The following is a 21,048-nucleotide window of genomic DNA, read 5'->3' as shown; positions in this document are numbered from 1 at the left end:
AATGCAAGAAGGGATAACCGTGATAACTTTCCATCACAAAAAGGTTCACTGCGTCCCTAAACTCGTCGACGCCACAATGCGCCGCAAAAGGTCGTCCATCTTTTCGGTAACGGCAGAGACCGGTCGATCGGTGATTACGACTTCTGCGCGATTGCGGCGATGCTTTCGCGGATAAGCATCAGAAAAGAGCGAAGGCGAGGTGGTGGCCGCCGATGAAGGTGCCATTATGACTTATAGCCAACAACCTTATCGTGCACAGTCATCTGTAGATATCCGCTCGGCTGCGCGTGTGGCGTACGCCGTACACTGCAGATTGACGGCGGTACAAGCGCGCCATGCTGCCTGCCGTTCGCAAGTTCGCCGCCGCCGCGTCGTGCGAGACCGCTTTAAAGTGCGCGTCGCTTTGTAGAAACGAAAGTAGCTCGCTCTTGTTGAGCGGCGCGGGCACCGAGAAACGTCGATGCACTGACAGCGAGCATATACTGCATGTTTGACTACGTGACAACTCAAGTGCGCCGCGCATCGTCGTGCAGGGCCGCGAGAGCATCGCGGAGACGTCGAGTGCGCGTTGCTTGCAAAATGCTTGTTTTCGCTGCGTTGAACGAAGAGGCTAGTCGCCACACCCGTGCACGGTCCGGAGTGAAGCAAGCACGAAGAACGTACAAACGCGCGCATACGGCATACAGCAAGCGGCCCGGCAGTGACTCCGCGAGCCGAGTAGGCGACGCGCTGCACGCAACTAGCCAGGGATGATCGGCTCCACATCGCGGTACCGCGCTTCATTGAAATGGTGTCAGCTCATTGCAAAGGCGGTTAATTCACTCGTGAGCACGCAGCGGGCGTCGCTTCACGACGCGAAAAGGCTTAGCTTGTCACCGAAGGGGTTGTTAGCACTTTAATAAAAGTGCAAAGAAAAAAAAAGGCTTGGCCGCTAAGCGCACGTTTTTAAGGGCGAGTCCATATACAACGAACTACTGATATAACGACCACTTTTCGCGACACTTTCGAGTTCGTTATAAACGGGTTCAACTGTATTCAAAATCTGCTTAATGATTTCAAATCTGCAGAAAAAAACTGAATAATTTCATGCCATTCACCCAACTTTTAAAAAACCATTTTTAAGACCCACGTCTCCCCTTAAGCCCAATGCAGCAGAAGAACTTGCCCCTTTTATCAGGGTCAATACCATCCAGTGCCAGTTGACTTACACCTGGAAATTTCCAGAGTTTATCCCACCACCTATATTCACTGCTGCACTTGACCGCACATCAATTCTTGCAGTTAACTTACACCAATAGTGTCTTTGAAATGAATGAATTCACAACATGGTGACAAATAGAAAATTCTGTAGTTGTCAAACAATACCTTTCTATCATAACACCAAGACCCAAAGCTTTTGTCAGGAATGCTGCGAGACATGACGTTTCTCATAGAAAAGTGCATATTATGCTTGCAGATGCGCACAAGTTTGAGGACCGTTGTTTCTGTGTGCCATAGCTAGACCATAAAAGCCTAAGCATGTGCTACGCTCACCTTCATGGGCTTGGAGAGCATGTGTGTGAGCACGTTGAGTTTGGCATGCGACAGCTCGTCTGTGCCCACCATAGCGTTCAGGGAGGCCTGCGACACAGACACACGAGGCCAAGCTTTAACGTAAGTTGGCTAACATGAGTGTCCACGCTGGACTGCCTCAACGTGACAGCACATAATAAGCCGGCATCACAGCATAAAGATTAAGTGGCACATTTTGAGAGTGCAGAATGTCAGCAAGCACAACCCATGCAAGAGACAAAAAAGTAAATCAATGGAAGTGTAAAGAAAAAAATATATATATGCACCATTCACTGCAAAACTCCTTCAAGTGAAATTGAGCACAGCTGTACACATTTTCGTTTCACAAGTTCCTCGGCAGCAGTGATGATAAGCTTTGGCCTCCACAATGTGAATGGCAGAATCTTCTTCATCTTGAGAACCTTTTAGCGCAAACTAAGACAGGGACACAGAGTGAGGGAACAACACTGGCGCTGGTGTTGTTCCCTCCCTCTGTGCCCCTGTCTTAGTTTGCGCTAAAAGGCTCTCAAGATGAATATGTACCAACTAGCTTGACTTTCGGTCTTACTTCAGGATCTTCTTGTCAACGGTGCTTACCCTTCAGCAGCACCGGCGACTGCAAATACTATGGCACCATCTCGTGCGCCACTATGCTGTCCTTCTCACCATTCTCTCTCTGCTCTACTGTCGCTTCCATCTTTCCTGTGCGTGTCCACTTAATTATGACAAGTGACAATGCAGGAATGGGGACCTAAGAGCTGCCCTCTCAAATGAATGCAAGTGGTTGTTTGAGGCTTCTGAGAAAAGCAGGGTGTTGTGCTTTAGTGCTCGACCTTGAAACCTTCACTGGCATATGTCAGGGTGATCTCATTTAATTTACTACAGTGACAGCTTTTCGACGGCTAGTTTTGGCTTGATTTTACCGGAGGCATACGCTCTGCACATCTTCAACTGCTCACTTTCAATGCACTTGAACAAACACATGTCAAGTGGTATGCGGTATAGCAGCCTATGGTTACATTTCTGCCGGATTCGTGAGACCTTTGCACCCATTGAGCATCCTGCAAAGCTAGTAAGCTGCTATCACCCACCAATAGGCTCAATTACTGTTTTATTTATTGAATGATGCGTGAAGTAAATGTTCATTTCCTTCTCCCTTGACACACTCAACCCCCAGGAGCCCCTTTTCCCCGGACATGGCAAAGCCACGGACGGCGAGGTGTGAGAGGGGTCGAAACCCCCCATTAGCTCGGGTCCGTGGTGTCGCTACACACCAAACGCCTGCTGGCGCAGACGCCCCTGTGGGACAAGAATCAACCATTGTAGGACCTGCAGAGTGCCGGCTGAGGTGGTGTCCAGGGGGACCCCATAGGCAGTGCACAGTGCCTCCACCTCCACCAGCTGGGCGTCATCGGGTGGAGGGTGCGAGCGCAGAAAGGCCTCCTCGGGAAACGCCTTGTACAGCCGGTGGGCCACGGCCATGTTGGCCAGCAGCATCAGCTCCTCAATCAGCCTGCACAGACAAGGAAGGCGAGCCAGCAGGGATGTGCAATATCATTTGTCATCAGCAAAAACCTCAATATCGAAACATTTCAAGGCCAAGAGTGATCGAAATCACAAAAGGCCAACGCAAGCACTTTATTGCAATAGCAATTATATGGACACTCTCGGCTGATTTTTGCCATCGCCGTCATGCCCCAGATATGTATATGTATGTATATATAAATAAAAACAAGAAATGAAAATAATTCAGAAGAAAAAAATCCCGAAGCACTTGACCGGGGTTTCGAACCTGCTACCCCTCGCTCCGCAGCTTGCTGCCTTAGACAATTACACCATGCCTCATTCGGTCTCCTGGATACTAGCGGCAGACTACAAATGAATGTTGCGCAGGTAAAGAATAACCATCTAAGCGCACGCTCGTGCGAAAAAGAACTCTTCCTCTTGTTCTTCGAGCACATTGATGACGATAGTTACGCAGGCAAAACCACATATAGCATAGCCAACTGTAGCATGTGGCACTAGCTCTACTTCCGCATGTGCTTTAGCTTGATAGAAGTAAAGAAGAAGTACGAAGGACAAAGAAGTGCATTTGCGCTGTAATTTTAGCCTCAGGAATATGTACCAACTAGAGCCAAATGAAGTTTTGTCTTAGTGACCAGAATCCACGCCCGCAGGGAACGTGAGCCATGGCTTCACGTGCCACTGCCAAGCGCCTTCTTTATTTTCTTCTCTTTAGGTCGCGCGCTCTGCGGTTTTGTTTGTCGCCTAAAGGAAGGCTCTGCAGGGGTTGGGACAACGCAAGCACAGGAGTCCGAGAGTGGCTTGCGTTCTGCGCATGCGTTTTGGCGGCTCGCAAATTTCTTGGGTCCCCGATTCTAAAACTGTCTAGTGTTTCGCCGGACTTGGGATGTGCGCCTTCAACTTGTACTTCGACATACAGGGCGTGGTCGAATGTGCTCGTGCGATTACCTCTTGAGGGGGAGTTTTGTACGTCTTGTGCTTTCACAGCAAAGTATGCGTTCAAGCTATAGACCACACGAAGGTTACAGTGCTCGCTGCAGCGGCCGCGTTTGCGAAAAGAGGGGTCTGCTAGCTATAAGAACCAAAGCAGGGGCTAGTTGAAGTAACAACTGTGACAGCGCTCTAGCTGCTTCTAGCTGCTTGCCATTCTTCCTGTGACATTCCAATTTCTTGCTATCGCATTCATTGCTTCGCCCTTCAGGCGAAACTGTGACTTTTTTCTTTGAATTCCGTGGATCTCAATGAAAGTTGCGTTCCTTTGCACACTTCCGTCATTTATGCAAAATTACAGGCTTGAGAGGTAGGCACCAGTGAATATGATTGACCACCTCGAACAGCCCACTTGGCTCCCCACAATTATTGGCCACATTGTGTGCCATGTGAGCCTGGGTACAGCAGTAAGAGTGACAGAGTGCCTATATGGGGGGCATAATTGTGCAAGTTTGGCCCTGTTTTCATTGTTCAGGAACTGCTGGTGTGTCTCACATTCTGGCTGCAGATGAGTCCCGAACACCTTGCAGTGCAACCACAACTTACATTACCAAATGAATCCAGCAGAAGCATAGGGGGCATTAATTGCTGCCTTTAACACTTTCCTGCCTGCGGGAAAATAGGCCATTTTTGGGTACTCTAGTAAACAATTTTGCTACTGCCACACAAAATTATACGTACAATAATATATGGTTCGAATTTGTAGAACAAGGAATGCGCTTTCTAGTGGTATTAAATTTAAAGCAAACATTACTAAAGTATTACGAGAAAAAAAAAAACCGTTAATAGGAAGATTTTTAACATCAATACATAAATACATCAATTTTGCATTGCACGAAGTGAACACAAAAAAAATTTCGAAATATACGTTTTGGCCAAAAACGTCATATCCAATATCCCTGAAAATATAATCATTCTACGCGTAGCCGTTATTTAGATACAAAACAAAACGTTAGCCCAAGTGGCTATGCAGCTCCACCGAGCAATGCAGTTAAAAATATTCGTGATGCGACTTCGTGAAAAATTTTGCATTCAGCTCTAATAAATACATCAATTCTGTTGCACCAAGTACACAAAAACATTTCGAAATATACGTTTTGACCAAAAACGCATATCCAATGTCTGAAAATTCATTCTATGAGCCGTTAAACACAAGAAAGAACGTTCCCAAGTTTTCTGTTCTATTTTTGGCTCAGAAATATGCACTCATGCATATTCATTAGTTCTGTTTCACACCTCGGCGAATATTTCTCAGGTAAAGAACAGCACAAACAAATCGACAGGTCAGACGAAATGCCCGCGGCACTACGGAGCGCAATGCCGAAGTACACTGCGGGTCGTCTTCTTGCGCTAAGATCCACTCGTTAAGCAGCCGCCGGCAAGCGGTCCCGCCCAAACAGTGTTGACATCCTGCAAATAAGAGCTGTGACCTTGAGAACATGCCAGATATATTAAGAACGGAGTGCAGCAGCGACGACTTGGTTCAGAGATAAAAACGAAAGTTACCGGCAGATACCTGTTGACATTCTGTGGCTGTTCGACACACTTTCACTGTCTGTGCTGATGTCCGATGAGTCAAAACCATCTTCCGAGTCTTTGGTGCTGTCGTCAGTAAAACATTATGAATCAGTCTCGTCGGAATCCGCCGAAATTTGCCGTTTCCAAGAGGCAAGTGTGCGCGATGTCCACGCCATTCTTGAATCTATGAGCGTTCGACCACCTTGACATAAAGGAACTTCAAAGCTCCCATTGCGGCGGAAAAGGTAAACGAAAAAGCAATACTGGAAAAATAGTTCCTGCTCTATACGGTGGATAACGTTAGCTGTCCGTGAGCGCTTCTAGAGCGGCAAAATCTGAAGTTGAAAACCATCAATAGCGGGCTATCGATGGGTATAGGCGCGGACAGGAAAGTGTTGACTGTAGTGTAGTAAATGACGTAAATTGAAGTTAAAGTGGATGAAAATCGCTCTTCCTATCAGTGGGATCTGAACCCACAACCTTCGAATTATGCGCCCAATCCTCTACCAATTGAGCTATGACAGAAGGCACTTCGTTGGATACTTCTCTATGTGTAATCCCTGAAAGTGTTGGCCAGCGCCACTCGCAGCCAACGCAGCGAGTGTGGAACGATGGCAGAACGGGTGATTTTGCGTCCACATTAATTATTACTTCGCTACATTTAAAGGCAAACGATTAATGGCCCTTTCCCTGGCCTACTTGTCTGTCTGATTCATCTGGTTGTGTGTAACAAAGGAACAAGCCCCTAAAAAAAATATCCCCTTCTTTCGTTCACACAACAAGCCCTCAAAAAAATATCCCCTTCTTTCGTTCACACAACTTGTATAACGAGAACACTGGGCTGAGAGCGTCCGAACAGGGACAGCAAGAGCTCGACAGGCGCAGGCAGCGTTGCAGCAACCACAGGCTGGGCAGCTCCAGCTCATGCCTCGATAAGAGCTGGCCATGTGGCTGCAGCACTGGGTATACCTCTTCACTACAATTGCCACACGTGCATAAGAAATCTTTAAACAAAATGTTAGAGACAACGAGTGTCATACAGCAATTACAACCCATGGAGCCAAGTGGCAAAAAGTCGCACGTACAGCATGCTATATTCTCACACTGCACTGTAATCACTGCACAGCACAAACAATTCATTTGATTTCTGCCAGACGCAAAAGTTATACGCAGTGGGAGAAGACCAGAACTGGTGCAAATGTAATGCTCCCCTCCGTTGACTCACCGGTGGCTCTCGGTGTGCTCGTAGACAGAAAACCCGTAGGGCTGGAAGTTCTTGCCAAGCGAGAAGACCACCTTGACCTGGTCTAGTCGCAAGGCTCCCCCGTCAAAGCGGCGTCTACGCATGGACTCTGTCATGCCACGCAGAACATGCAGACATTCGGCTATCTCGCCAATCGTGTGCTTGCCAAACACATCCGGCAACTCGCCTGGGGCACGTTCCCGATCGGGGTCGTCCAGCAGGTCCTGAAAGACGATGTTCGTTTGTCAGCACAAAGCACTGAGACAACGGTGAGCATTTTTTTTAAAAGCCTTGCCGCTACCTAGAGAGTTTGTACAAAACTCATGCACATTTCTTGTAGATAATACCCACAGTGAAGGAATACAGAGGTTTCTGAATGCCACCATCTGGCTAGGAATAAGGTGCAGTGCAATGCGTTTATTACGTCCACTGCTACAGACACACTCGACGTTGAAGCTGCCACTTTTGTTCTTGCTCCGATAAATTTCTATGATTTTTCCGTTAACTACGTCAATAATAGGCTTGTGCGAATAGTAAAATTTAGGCCCAAAGCAAATTCGAAGCGAATAGTGGTTTGGTCGAAGCAAATTTCGAAGCGAATTCGAATAGTTTATATCACATATTATAAAGAAAAATGAGCATATTTGTCATGACCCAACTAACCAGTGCAATATTTTTGAAGTTGAAACAAGGCATATGCATATGTCATTCTTTTTCGTTCAAAGGGAAGTGGAAGCAACTTTGAGTAATAGCAGGATTTGACTTTTGGTAGAATGCAAGTGATAACCTGTAAAATATGTTAAGTTTTAAAATTTACTATACTTAGAGCATACAGTAGACTCTCAGTAAATGGAAATCTGTTAGACGGAACTGCTGCTTAAATGGAACAACTGAATCTGATATGATTGGTTTCGTACATTAATTCTGCACCCCTGTTTATCTCTCAGTAAACGGAACTCCTGTTAAATGGAACACATTTTCCTGGTCCCTTTAGGTTCCGTTTAAAGAGAGTCTGTATAAGCCAGTATAACAAGCTTTTAAACTTCAAAAAATGATGAATCGATGTGAGGGTAATACAGTACAACCTCATCAATTCGAACTCTGTTATTTCGAAATCCCGCATAATTAGAAGGATTTCCTTGGCCCCGTATCTTGCAATGTAAATCTGAGTGGATAATTTGAAGCGGCGGTCAGTACTGGCCTGGTTAATTCGAAACTTCGGCTGCCATGTGCCCATTCCCCGATCCCGATTTAGCCGCAAATCCGCAGAAACGATGGCCCTTAGCAGCCATAAGGCAATGCAGTGTCACTAATGAGTGACAAGTAAAGCATCCCAGCCTCGCTGCTGCCAGCGCAACAAAAAAAGTAAACGAAAGGCAGTCTCGTGATCAGCTGAAATGTGCGCCTGCGGAAAAGACGTGCTTCACTGCAACACAGCAGTGACACGTGGGCAGCATGACGCATGCTTCTCTCAACGTCAGCGCCTCATGATTTACCCATTCTTTCAGGGAAAATAGAGAAATTAATAAAGGGCGGTCTGACGGAATTCATGATGTATGCGAACCTCCGAATGGCGGTTGTTCCGGCCATTTGCGCACTTGCACTGCTGGCGGAGTACTTACCTGCAAAGCCTTCGAAAACTCAGTTCGAAAACTTCAGTGATCATCTTTTCCACCCAGAATACATCAAGGATTCCGTCACACTGGTCATTATTAAATTCTTCGGACCACCTCCATTCCTCCCTCTCCCCCGAGGCGGGCCTGTCAGGTCCTTCAAACAACAGCCACATCAATACACCAAGAAGTTCCTTTGTTTGAGGTGCTGCACTGCCGCAAACGCCCAGACAGAGCGGATTGCTCATAAAGCCGATCGTTATCTTCCCTGTAGTAGTGGCGACAATGCTACATCGCCGAGGTGATTCTAGACACATGGTGCCTGATCCCTGCACCCGGAGACGTAGGCCAAGAGAGGGCTGCATGGCGTGTCATTACTGCGAGCCCCCTTCTCTGGCTCGCTTCAGCCCAGTCACAAAGCTTTTCTGTGAATCATTCGGTGCTAGGGAACCGAGGTCTTCGGCCTTGGCGCCAAACAGAACAGGTTCGGTCATAACGGCATCCTCACTTGCTCTCTAGCATATTGCATATAGCTCCCAACAACGTGGTGGCCTGTGTAACCCTCTTTTGGGGCAGACTCTGTGCAACGAAAGGCCGAAGTTCTGATGACGTTGAATGGTTTCCACACCTATTTGAGAAGCGCGAAGGCACACTAACACACACCAGTGAGAGTGTGTGAGTGAGTGTGCCTTCGTCCTTTGGTTATCGCTGGTTTTTCTCGTACCAGTACGGACTCCTAACATAGCAGGAAGCACATGTTTCTGGTTAAAAGAGGGAGAAGGAAAGGCTCCTTCCTTGCCGCCGCAGTGGTGGCCAGGCTTATTTCAATGACCTTCTGTTTACCAAGGTAACAGTTTGGGCTAGTTGGTTTTCCATTTTTGCTGAAGTGGCTCAGTGCAAAGCAAGACGGAGGACATATCAACGACGAAAACGAGCGCCTACTTCCAACTAAAGGTTTATTGTTTCCTACACACATGGGAAAAGCAGAAAGAAGAAGAAAGAACGAAACAAGGAATGTTTATGGAAACATACAAAGGAACCCCTCTCATATCGCTGGTGTCTTCCAGGAATTCTAACTACCTTTGCGATAGGCATAAGGCTGGCTTGGTGTGTGCATTCCTCAAGTACAACGCATGGTCCGCATGGTACATGAGGAGCATATAGCTCCTCAAGTACCATGCGAACTAAAGACCCTAGATTTTTCACTTTTGCTTAAAGTGACATCTGCCTCCTCTCCCCACCCCCTCATGCGCAGCTGGCACCTGCCGCCGTGTTCTTCCTAGCGTAGAAGAATTACAAAGCCATGCATTAGCCACGCAAACGGGCAACATGCGAACGAGACGCTCGACTCTCCCCGCGGGGGACGTGTGCGCTGCTGCTTCACCAGGGCCACCTGCGATGGAATGCACAAGGGGGGGGGGGGGCATACACTACAATGTATGACTGGAGAACCCGTTTCTTCCGTTTCTGACATTGTTGGCGTGCTCACGCAGGCGATCATTCAAGCATCTTTCATGTCTGAATGTGCAGAATGGATGCGGGTGGGAGCGGTTAGCTCGCTGCAAAAAGGTGGGAATTAGGCAGCAGGTTCACGCTCAGCAAAAAGGTCGAAGTGATGGGTGCATTTCTCGCCGCAGACAGGGAAGGTCGCCACAGCGCCCTAAAAAATTCCACGTGCCAAAAAATTGCTAATATAATATCTGGGGTTTAACGTCCCAAAACCAGGATATGATTATGAGAGACGCTGTAGTGGAGGGCTCCCGAAATTCGACCACCTGGGGTTCTTTAACGTGCACCTAAATCTAAGTACACAGGCCTCAAACATTTTTACCTCCATCAAAAATGCAGCCGCCGCAGCCGGGATTCGATCCCGCGACCTTCGGGTCAGCAGTCGACTGCCATAACCACTAGGCCACCGTGGCGGGGCAATATTCACACAAGCCTAGTCAACACGCCAGCGTGTTATCCGTCAATGCCGCACGGTGGAGCCATGTCTCCACCGATATCTGCTTTTAAAGGAGCATAATCAGTCACTGAAGAAATCGGATGCTTCGTCACACTGCTGCCCGTGTGGTTGTTCTCCTGTGTTTGCAGATACAAAGGTCTTATCATCCCACAAATGTATACTTGAATGGTATGTATACTTGAATGGTGTCAAATGCTCGTTAATATGAAGGGATTTAGCCACACACCGGTTAACTCGGACAACTCCGGAGAGGGCTACCGGGACTCCCATGCTTTGAGTCGCACAATCTTGGCGGCTTGGAGGTTCAAGCACTGCTTGCCGTAACTGACGGCAGAATTGGAGTTTTGGAGAAATTGTAACCAAACGAACAAGTGGCAGCAGAATATGACCATGATGAAGTGAATGAGGGGGAAGCGGCTGGGGTAGCGCTAGTCACCACCTGGCGGAAGCGCTTGGGCCGCCGGGGCATCTAGCGTCTACTAAATGCAGAATGCACGGATGACGGACGGTTTGCGCGCTGCCACTGTCACCACAGCTGCTCGCTATGCTTACGCTGCTTGGTTTTCTTTGTGTTGCGACTTCGTGCTAGTGTGCAAGCTCTTGCATGTTATGTTCTTCGGCGTGTGCTTGTGCGTGTTGCCGCCGTCGTCGACGCTTCATAGTGATGCCGACCGTCACTGGAGTGAAGCGCTACAGCAGCCAGCGAATGACGACTCAGATGTTCCAGAAGACACCCGCGAGCCCACTGGAAACATGGACGATGAAGAGTGTGAATGACACGCGTTTTAAGTCTCTCCTTCCTAGTGGTGGTCTAGTTTGAAGACTATGTTGCTATAGACGATGCTGGTCCCGCTGACTGACGATGACATATTATCGGAAGTGCTGCGAAAAGGATCAGAAGCACTGTTCCGATGACAGTCAAAATGAGCCGACGCAACATCGCACCGTGCAGGAAGCCGCCGAAGCCCTCACTGTCCTCGAGGAGTTCTGGGTCGGGTCTTGCGACAGCGAGCGTGGAAGAAGATTGTTCTAGCACAATTCCGACAACGAGGCAGACAAAAATATGCAGTTTTTTCGTGAAATAAAGGTTTGTCTGCGCCGAGTACATTTCCTTTGTTTTGCATGATCCATTCGATAATCTGGAATTCGTTTAACTTGGGACATTTTCGCCGGTCCCTGTGAGATCCGGGCTAACAAGGTTTACTGTATAGTTGAACTCCACTACAACGAACCTCCACTGTCAACGAAATTTCCGGTACAACGAAAAATTCCTCGGTTTCCCGTCAACAGTCCATAGGAGTCAATGCATAAATATGCTCGCCACAACGAACACTTTTCTGCTGCCGTTCCGCTTCAACGAAATTTGACGATGCATTCCGGGCTCAAAAATTTAATTTACCGTGCAATAAACACAATCTCGGACATTTTGGTGCATTTTAGAACATAAAAATACGAATTCAAAGTCTAAATCGCGTATTGGAACCACCAGAAACCACCGCTGTTGACTGAGCATGGGGGCCGCCATTGCTTGATAGCAACGGCGATCAGACTGCCCTGCTTTCGCAACTGGCTTGAGTTGTTTCTTAGTCGCAGACAATCCGAAGCCAAAGCTCAGTTGTTGACACTGAGGCAACTGGGGTGCAATCGCGGAACGATTCCTTTTCCGATGCCTTTCCAATGCTTTCGTGCTTTTCGCGCTTCGCTAGTGGTCAGAGCGACGATACATTGCGTTATCAATGCGAGCGGCCCTGGGGTGCAGTCGCGGAACGATGCCTTTTCCAATGCCAATGCTTTTCGTGCTTATCGCGCTTGGCCAGTGCGACTGGTGGTCGGAGCGACAATTCGTCCACGTTATCAACGGGATCAGCCAGCCGCGAGTGGTGGATAAGAATAGCATAGAATAAGGCGTAAATCATCACTCCGCGATAGCACGCCTGCATGTCGCTGTTGTCGGCGAATAGCTAGTGTTAGCGTATTAGTGCAACTGCGCAGTTTGTGTTGCGCGCCCTTGCCTGTTTGATTTGTTCACGGAAGCCGTTGTTTCCGCGTGCTTTTCAACATGGCGTCGCTATGCATATATGAGAATCGCGTCGTGACGCTGCTGGAGACGCAAAGGAAGCAGCAGACACTTTTTGAATTTTGGAAATAAAAGTTTCACCGTTCTACTAGCTCAGGTCAGCCATATTTTTTTCGATTTCACCACAACGAAATGTTCGCTTCAACGAACATTTTTCCGAGCACCGTCAATTTCGTTGTAGCGGGGCTTGACTGTACTATAGACTAGATTACCCACTTTGCTTTTGCATAGAGCTGTGCGAATAGCAAAATTTTGGGTGCGAAGTGAATTCGAATATTAAAGTGTGAGTGCGAATCGAATCAAATATTTTTCGAATATTTCTCGAATATTTCTACAATATTTTTCGAATACTTCGAAGCAAAATTGCAGAAAAAAAAGTTAGAGAGGATTCCTAAGCATATTCTTATGAGATAGCAACATGAAAGTGTTTCTTTTCACTAGGTTGATGAAGGACTGGCAGGGTGGCGTTTCATAGTTGTCTTATCAAGAATGAGGCAATGTAGAGGCCGAATTGTATTTAGGTAGATGATTTGGTGCAACCAAAGTGTTGCCAACAACAACACTTTACACGTGATAGGCAAAATGCCATTTCCTCAGCCTCTCCTCCTCTTTCAACTTCTGTGGAAGCCCAACTGATGTGGCAGACAAAGGTGTGCTCCCTTCAAGTTCGGTGTTCCAAATCTGCCTCGTAGACGTCGATATATAAGAACATCTGAAATTTTGGATGCTAGAAAGCTTCGGCGTCCGATTTTTCGGACTTCCTGCCGAAATTTCAGGCCCGAAACAGCATTAATGAGACCCCTACTCAGCCACATCTATATCTCCATGTTGGAACCAGCATTTTCTTGAGTTAATACATTTGCGACCGTAGCAGAGCTCGAAAGGCAGCTTTGCCGCAATAAGGGGCTGTGATGAGGTGAAGCATATTGAAATCTAGGGACCACTTCCATCGGACGTTGACTGTGTCTTGCTAAATTCGACCGTAACGGAGCTGAAAGGCAGCTTTGCCGCAATACTGGGGTGTGACGAGGTGAAGCATATTAAAAATCTAGGGACCACTTCCAATCGGACGTTGACTGTGTCTTGCTAAATTCGATCGTAACGGAGCTTGAAAGGCAGCTTTGCCGCAATACCGGGGTGTGATGAGGTGCAGCATATTGAAAATCTGAAGGGGTCACTTTCAATCGGACGTTGACTGCATTTGTTTTTGGCAAGTTCGAATAGTTCGAATAGTAAAATTCCAGTGCGAATCGAATCGAATAGCAAACACTATTCGAAAAATATTCGAAATTTCGAATATTCGCACACCCCTACTTTTGCACACATTTTCCTTGTTTTTCTTTGTTCTTGTTTACGTGGGTGTTCTTTTCAAATAAATTTTTTAGTTGCGAGTCAGCGCTCGTACCTGTGTGTTTGTTCCTTCTTAGCCTACGACTTTTAGCGGTGCTTCAAGGATGCAGGTGTTACAAGCACTAAAATGTAAGTCCCTTCGTTGGTTTCGAATACTGCGACATTGGTTCGAATATCCGCCTAAGTCCGAAGTCTCACCTGTGCATGCTCGTAGCTCAGCTTGCAGCACGACCGGATGATGGAGCGGCCAAACCATTCACTCAGCACCCGACCGTCGGAGGTCAGTGTCCAGACCACTGAGAAGGTCAGCTTGTCCTCACCAGGGTGCAAGCTGCACAGGTGATCACACAGCAGCCGTGGCAGCATCGGAATCACCTGAGAACACCAACGAAAATAATTTGTGATCCACTGTAGCAGGTCTATCAAGAAAAGTGTCTGCAAATCCTTGAAAATAAAGGAAATGTGGTATATTTGCTCGCTGCTTTCATTATTACCATTCCTGTGGCAGCTGACACCTTGAATGCAGTAAGTGTTAACTATAAAAACTTAAGCCTATAAATTAGAGAAGAGAGGTGGTGGGTTCAAATGGGAGAATCGAAGCTGTCCCTGCAAAGAGGCCATTGCCACTCTGAGACTTTGAAAAAGCAGCTGCAGGTAATTTTTACCAAGTGATGAAATCAAACAATACTGCAAGCCAAAAGGATGCTCTCAGGTAGGCAGGGCAGAAATTCCAGTCAGGGTTTCTTTTTCTTTAACATGCATGCTGCTCCACATCTTCACCCTAGTGGCCTATTGAACTGCACCCGTATCAGGTAAAGATTTCACATATACATACTGCATAGTGATTGTGATAACGTGGATAATTCGAGTGAACAGAGCAAGACTGTTCAAGAAAGAACTGTTATTGAATACTGGCCCTGACTTCTTTTGTGCCCCTGTGATCTAAGCAAAGAGGAAACCCGAGTATACGACTTTGAGGGGACCATGCAAAACCATCATATAATCGAAAAACTAAGAATACAGGCAGTGACCCTCAGCCTTGCCCAAAAAAAGGGAACAGACCACCTGAATAAGCCCACGACATGACCCTGCACTTCTCCGAGGAAGGTAGATTAAATGATTTTTGAAAACGGCATCTAAGCATTTCATCAAAGGAGGCATGAGCAACTCTTTATTCTCGACTTAAAAAAAAAAGTCAAATCCAATTTCCAATAAATCCAGTCCGAAAATTCCCTGTGCATAAGATGAAACCAAAACTGCGTTGGCAGCAGCCTCCCATCAGAAGAGTCAGATACAGTGTCATCGTTATCACATAATGGCAATGGAGCACATTTTCTTGGGAGTTCGTGTAAGATGCTTTCGTGTGTGACAGAGATGCGTGCGTCTTATTTGTTCCCTTGTAAAGTGCAATTGGTGATGTGCCGCTCTTATTATGAACGCTCACGTAAGGGAAAGTTATTTTGCGCGGTGGAAATACCTGCGTTGCGTCCTTGATGCATGGTCAACGCCTGGCGCCGAGTACAGCAAACAAAGGGAGGAGATCTTCAGCGTATGATCACCAGGAAAAGTTTCCATGGACTGAGAATGTGAAATATTCGGATCTCAAAGACGAACTTTCTGACAAGCTGAAGCTACTCCATGTGGATATAGCACGTCTAAGTAATGGCCCCTGGATAGGCATGCCATCGAGGCATTTTCAGAAGAGATCTTGAAGCCAGGAAAAACTGCATCACAGAAGCCCATGAACTGCCAGGAGAATAAATTTTCCAGTCTAAGAAGTAGGGGTGTGCGAATATTCGAAAATTTCGAATATTTTTCGAATAGTGTTTGCTATTCGATTCGATTCGCACTGAAATTTCACTATTCGAACTATTCGAACTTCCCAAAGACAAATGCAGTCAACGTCCGGTTGAAAGTGACCCCTTCAGATTTTCAATATGCTTCACCTCATTACACTCTCGTATTGCGGCAAAGCTGCCTTTCAAGCTCCGTTGCGGTCGAACTTAGCCAAGAGACAAAGTCCGGTTGGAAATGGTCCCTAGATTTTCAATATGCTTCACCTCATCAACCCCCCGTATTGCGGTAAAGCTGCCTTTCAAGCTCCGTTACGGTCGAACTTAGGCAAGAGACAGTCAACGTCTGATTGGAAGTGGTTTCTAGATTTTCAATATACTTCACCTCCTCATACCCCCGTATTGCGGCAAAGCTGCCTTTCAAGGTCCGTTACAGTCGAACTTAGCCAAGAGACAGTCAACGTCCGTTTGGAAGTGGTCCCTAGATTTTCAATATGCTTCACCTCATCACACCCCCTATTGCGGCAAAGCTGCCTTTCAAGCTCCGCTACGGTCGTAAATGTATTAACTCGAGAAAACGCTGGTTCCAACATGGAGATGTAAGATGGGCAGAGTTGGGGGCTCAATTAATGCTGTTTTGGACCTGAAATTTGGGCAGGAAGTCTGAAAAATTGGACGCCGAAGCTTTTTAGCATCCAAATTTCAGATGTTCTTATATATCGACATCTACTTGGCAGATTTGGAACTCCAAACTTGAAGGGAGCACACCCTTGTCCGCCACGTCAGTTGGCCTTCCACAGCAGTTGAAAGAGGAGGAGAGGCTGAGGAAATGGCATCTCTGCCTATCACGTGTAAAGTGTTGTCGGCAACACTTTGGTTGCACCAAATCATGTACATAAATACAATTCGGCCTCTACATTGCCTCACTCTTGATAAGAAAGACAACTATGAAATATGACCCCACCAGCGCTTCATCAACCTAGCGAAAAGAAACACTTTCATGTTGCGATCTCACAGGAACATACTTAGGGATTCTCTGCAACTTTTTCTGTAAGTTCACTTCGAATTATTCGAAAAATGTTTGAGAAATATTCGAAAATTATTCGAAATTATTCGATTCGATTCGCACTCAATCTTTATTATTCGAATTCGCTTCGCACCCAAAATTTTGCTATTCGCACAGCTCTACTAAGAAGGCATACTGTGCCTGTCTCACACTACAGAGAAACTTTAAATAAACATTCCCTGGTCATGCGACGACCCCCATTTTACGACAAACTGGCTTGCTCCCGGCAAAACCCACATAGAAAATAATATATTAAAAACCTTGCTTGTACGACTCAATTTTACGCCAGCCCTTCCTTGTACAATGCCTCCTTGGGACCGTCTGAGAAAGAAAAAGCCCTAAGACGATGCAGGCTGGCACGTGAACACACTGCATCCACATGAAAAAAGTCGGGAAACTGAGGAACCGAGTTCCTCCGCGTTGCCACCACAGGACCTCTTCAATTTTTCGACTCGCGGGCTGCCATAGCTAGCCAGAGCCAACCAGAGTGCATTCGTTTTTGTCGCATTGCACTGCTCACCACGCTGCACACTTTCGGTGCAGTCGTTTTTTTTTTCTTCTGGCTGGCTGGTTCTAGAGTGACCATTGTGAGCAGATAACATGGCAGATGTTTTTTCACTAGATTTCGCTTGTTGCATCGGACCGTGTTGAACGGCGATTGTTAAAGGGCCCCTGACAGCCGATTTCTTGTTTGTGACATTTATGTTGTAATAAGTAGGTCTATGTCTTGTAACCACGGAATGACACCGTAAATGCTCCAACGTGATGTCTAATTATTCCTGGCAGCGTTAATTATGGTCATTTTTAGTGTAGGTTCAAAACGCGCGCCGAAAGAGGATAAGAAACTAGCGCCGCGCCGCGGCGGTCCCGCCTCGGGGCACGCGTGATGACGTGCGCTCAGTATTGGGTGACGTCAGCCATGCGCTTGTTGAACTGCCAGTTGGAGAACACACACACGGAGAGCTCACGCTGCCTGCCGACACGTACCGAAGAAGGAGAAGGTGGGAGAGCAAACATGCTTCGCAATAAAGCACAGTGCATGCACCGCGCATATTTCTGTCTGTCACGTCGACAACACTTGCTTTACCTCTGCAACGTCACAAGGGGCCTACGTCTACGTCATACTAGTGGTTATGTTGATAGGAGTTCAAAATTCAGATGAGCACTCAGGCTTACTTTAAAACCAAATTAAAATATCTTAAAGGCAACGCTCGTCACTCATAATCGGTCAGAAGTGCCCCCGCATGCAGGACTATCAAACAACACAAGCATCTCGAGTTTCCAAATTCGGTGTCAGGGGTCCTTTAAGCCCGTCCATGTTAAAAGTGTGGCAGCCGCAGAAACCGGAACTAGCTGCTGTCTAGCTACCAGAGGGCTGGGGCGCTGTCGTGGCTGGGCAAACTCACAGAAAAAAGATCAGATTTTTTTAAAAGGTGAGATTCGTTCACACCTTCAATAAAATGCTTGGTCGTCATTTTAGGGGTGAAGCTCCTATAGCCGGGGCTATGTCCCTCGCACCGTGTACGCTAGTTCTCATTGCTCCCGCTAGAGGCACAGTTGTGTTATAATTCAAAGGGTACCCGCTAGATGGGGCGCTGCCGCGGCGTGGCACACACCTGCACTCCCCTGCTCCGCTGCACACTCGGTGCACGTGCTAGGTCCCTCTGCCATGTATGCTAGTTCTCAGTGCTCCTGCTAGAGGTGCAGCTGTGCTACAATTCAAAGGGCGCCCGCTAGATGAGGCGCGGCGCGGCACACACCTGCACTCCCCGGTTCCGCTGCACTCTCGACGCGCGTGCTAGGTCCCTTGCGCCATGTACGCTAGTTCTCAGTGCTCCTGCTAGAGGTGCAGCTGTGCTATAATTCAAAGGGTGCCCGCTAGATGGGGCGCTGCCGCGGCGTGGCACACACCTGCACTCCCCTGCTCCGCTGCACCCTCGGTGCGCGTGCTAGGTCCCTCGCGCCATGTACGCTAGTTCTCAGTGCTCCTGCTAGAGGTGCAGCTGTGCTATAATTCAAAGGGCGCCCGCTAGATGAGGCGCGGCGCGGCACACACCTGCACTCCCCGGTTTCCGCTGCACTCTCGACGTGCGTGCTAGGTCCCTTGCGCCATGTACGCTAGTTCTCAGTGCTCCTGCTAGAGGTGCAGCTGTGCTATAATTCAAAGGGTGCCCGCTAGATGGGGCACTGCCGCGGCGTGGCACACACCTGCACTCCCCTGCTCCGCTGCACCCTCGGTGCGCGTGCTAGGTCCCTCGCGCCATGTACGCTAGTTCTCAGTGCTCCTGCTAGAGGTGCAGCTGTGCTATAATTCAAAGGGCGCCCGCTAGATGAGGCGCGGCGCGGCACACACCTGCACTCCCCAGTTCCGCTGCATTCTCGACGCGCGTGCTAGGTCCCTCGCGCCATGTACGCTAGTTCTCATTGCTCCCGCTAGAGGCGCAGTTGTGTTATAATTCAGGGCACCCGCTAGATGGGGCGCTGCCGCGGCGTGGCACACACCTGCCCTCCCCTGCTCCGCTGCACCCTCGGTGCGCGTGCTAGGTCCCTCGCGCCATGTACGCTAGTTCTCAGTGCTCCTGCTAGAGGTGCAGCTGTGCTATAATTCAAAGGGCGCCCGCTAGATGAGGCGCGGCGCGGCACACACCTGCACTCCCCGGTTCCGCTGCACTCTCGACGTGCGTGCTAGGTCCCTTGCGCCATGTACGCTAGTTCTCAGTGCTCCTGCTAGAGGTGCAGCTGTGCTATAATTCAAAGGGTGCCCGCTAGATGGGGCGCTGCCGCGGCGTGGCACACACCTGCACTCCCCTGCTCCGCTGCACCCTCGGTGCGCGTGCTAGGTCCCTCGCGCCATGTACGCTAGTTCTCAGTGCTCCTGCTAGAGGTGCAGCTGTGCTATAATTCAAAGGGCGCCCGCTAGATGAGGCGCGGCGCGGCACACACCTGCACTCCCCAGTTCCGCTGCATTCTCGACGCGCGTGCTAGGTCCCTCGCGCCATGTACGCTAGTTCTCATTGCTCCCGCTAGAGGCGCAGTTGTGTTATAATTCAGGGCACCCGCTAGATGGGGCGCTGCCGCGGCGTGGCACACACCTGCCCTCCCCTGCTCCGCTGCACCCTCGGTGCGCGTGCTAGGTCCCTCGCGCCATGTACGCTAGTTCTCAGTGCTCCTGCTAGAGGTGCAGCTGTGCTATAATTCAAAGGGCGCCCGCTAGATGAGGCGCGGCGCGGCACACACCTGCACTCCCCGGTTCCGCTGCACTCTCGACGCGCGTGCTAGGTCCCTTGCGCCATGTACGCTAGTTCTCAGTGCTCCTGCTAGAGGTGCAGCTGTGCTATAATTCAAAGGGTGCCCGCTAGATGGGGCGCTGCCGCGGCGTGGCACACACCTGCACTCCCCTGCTCCGCTGCACCCTCGGTGCGCGTGCTAGGTCCCTCGCGCCATGTACGCTAGTTCTCAGTGCTCCTGCTAGAGGTGCAGCTGTGCTATAATTCAAAGGGCGCCCGCTAGATGAGGCGCGGCGCGGCACACACCTGCACTCCCCGGTTCCGCTGCACTCTCGACGTGCGTGCTAGGTCCCTTGCGCCATGTACGCTAGTTCTCAGTGCTCCTGCTAGAGGTGCAGCTGTGCTATAATTCAAAGGGTGCCCGCTAGATGGGGCGCTGCCGCGGCGTGGCACACACCTGCACTCCCCTGCTCCGCTGCACCCTCGGTGCGCGTGCTAGGTCCCTCGCGCCATGTACGCTAGTTCTCAGTGCTCCTGCTAGAGGTGCAGCTGTGCTATAATTCAAAGGGCGCCCGCTAGATGAGGCGCGGCGCGGCACACACCTGCACTCCCCAGTTCCGCTGCATTCTCGACGCGCGTGCTAGGTCCCTCGCGCCATGTACGCTAGTTCTCATTGCTCCCGCTAGAGGCGCAGTTGTGTTATAATTCAGGGCACCCGCTAGATGGGGCGCTGCCGCGGCGTGGCACACACCTGCCCTCCCCTGCTCCGCTGCACCCTCGGTGCGCGTGCTAGGTCCCTCGCGCCATGTACGCTAGTTCTCAGTGCTCCTGATAGAGGTGCAGCTGTGCTATAATTCAAAGGGCGCCCGCTAGATGAGGCGCGGCGCGGCACACACCTGCACTCCCCGGTTCCGCTGCACTCTCGACGCGCGTACTAGGTCCCTTGCGCCATGTACGCTAGTTCTCATTGCTCCCGCTAGAGGCGCAGTTGTGTTATAATTCAAAGCGCACCCGCTAGATGGGGCGCTGCCGCGGCGTGGCACACACCTGCACTCCCCTGCTCCGCTGCACCCTCGGTGCGCGTGCTAGGTCCCTCGTGCCATGTACGCTAGTTCTCATTGCTCCTGCTA

At 49.1% G+C, this 21,048-nt stretch overlaps 1 protein-coding gene across 1 annotated transcript in view; it reads right to left on the bottom strand.

The window, feature by feature from the left end:
• The window catches only part of LOC119390932 (DIS3-like exonuclease 2), a 167,603-nt gene that overhangs the window by 29,654 nt on the left and 116,901 nt on the right, over positions 1–21,048 (bottom strand). The window contains 4 exon segments of the mRNA XM_037658648.2: positions 1,534–1,620; positions 2,881–3,064; positions 6,809–7,050; positions 14,031–14,207. Of these exon segments, the coding sequence (XP_037514576.1) occupies positions 1,534–1,620; positions 2,881–3,064; positions 6,809–7,050; positions 14,031–14,207 (690 nt within the window).

The sequence above is a fragment of the Rhipicephalus sanguineus genome, chromosome 4 (assembly GCF_013339695.2).
Source record: "Rhipicephalus sanguineus isolate Rsan-2018 chromosome 4, BIME_Rsan_1.4, whole genome shotgun sequence".
Taxonomy (NCBI): Eukaryota; Metazoa; Arthropoda; class Arachnida; order Ixodida; family Ixodidae; genus Rhipicephalus; species Rhipicephalus sanguineus.
Note: the sequence above shows the minus strand (reverse complement) of the source record. Positions and strands in the feature narration are given on the sequence as shown.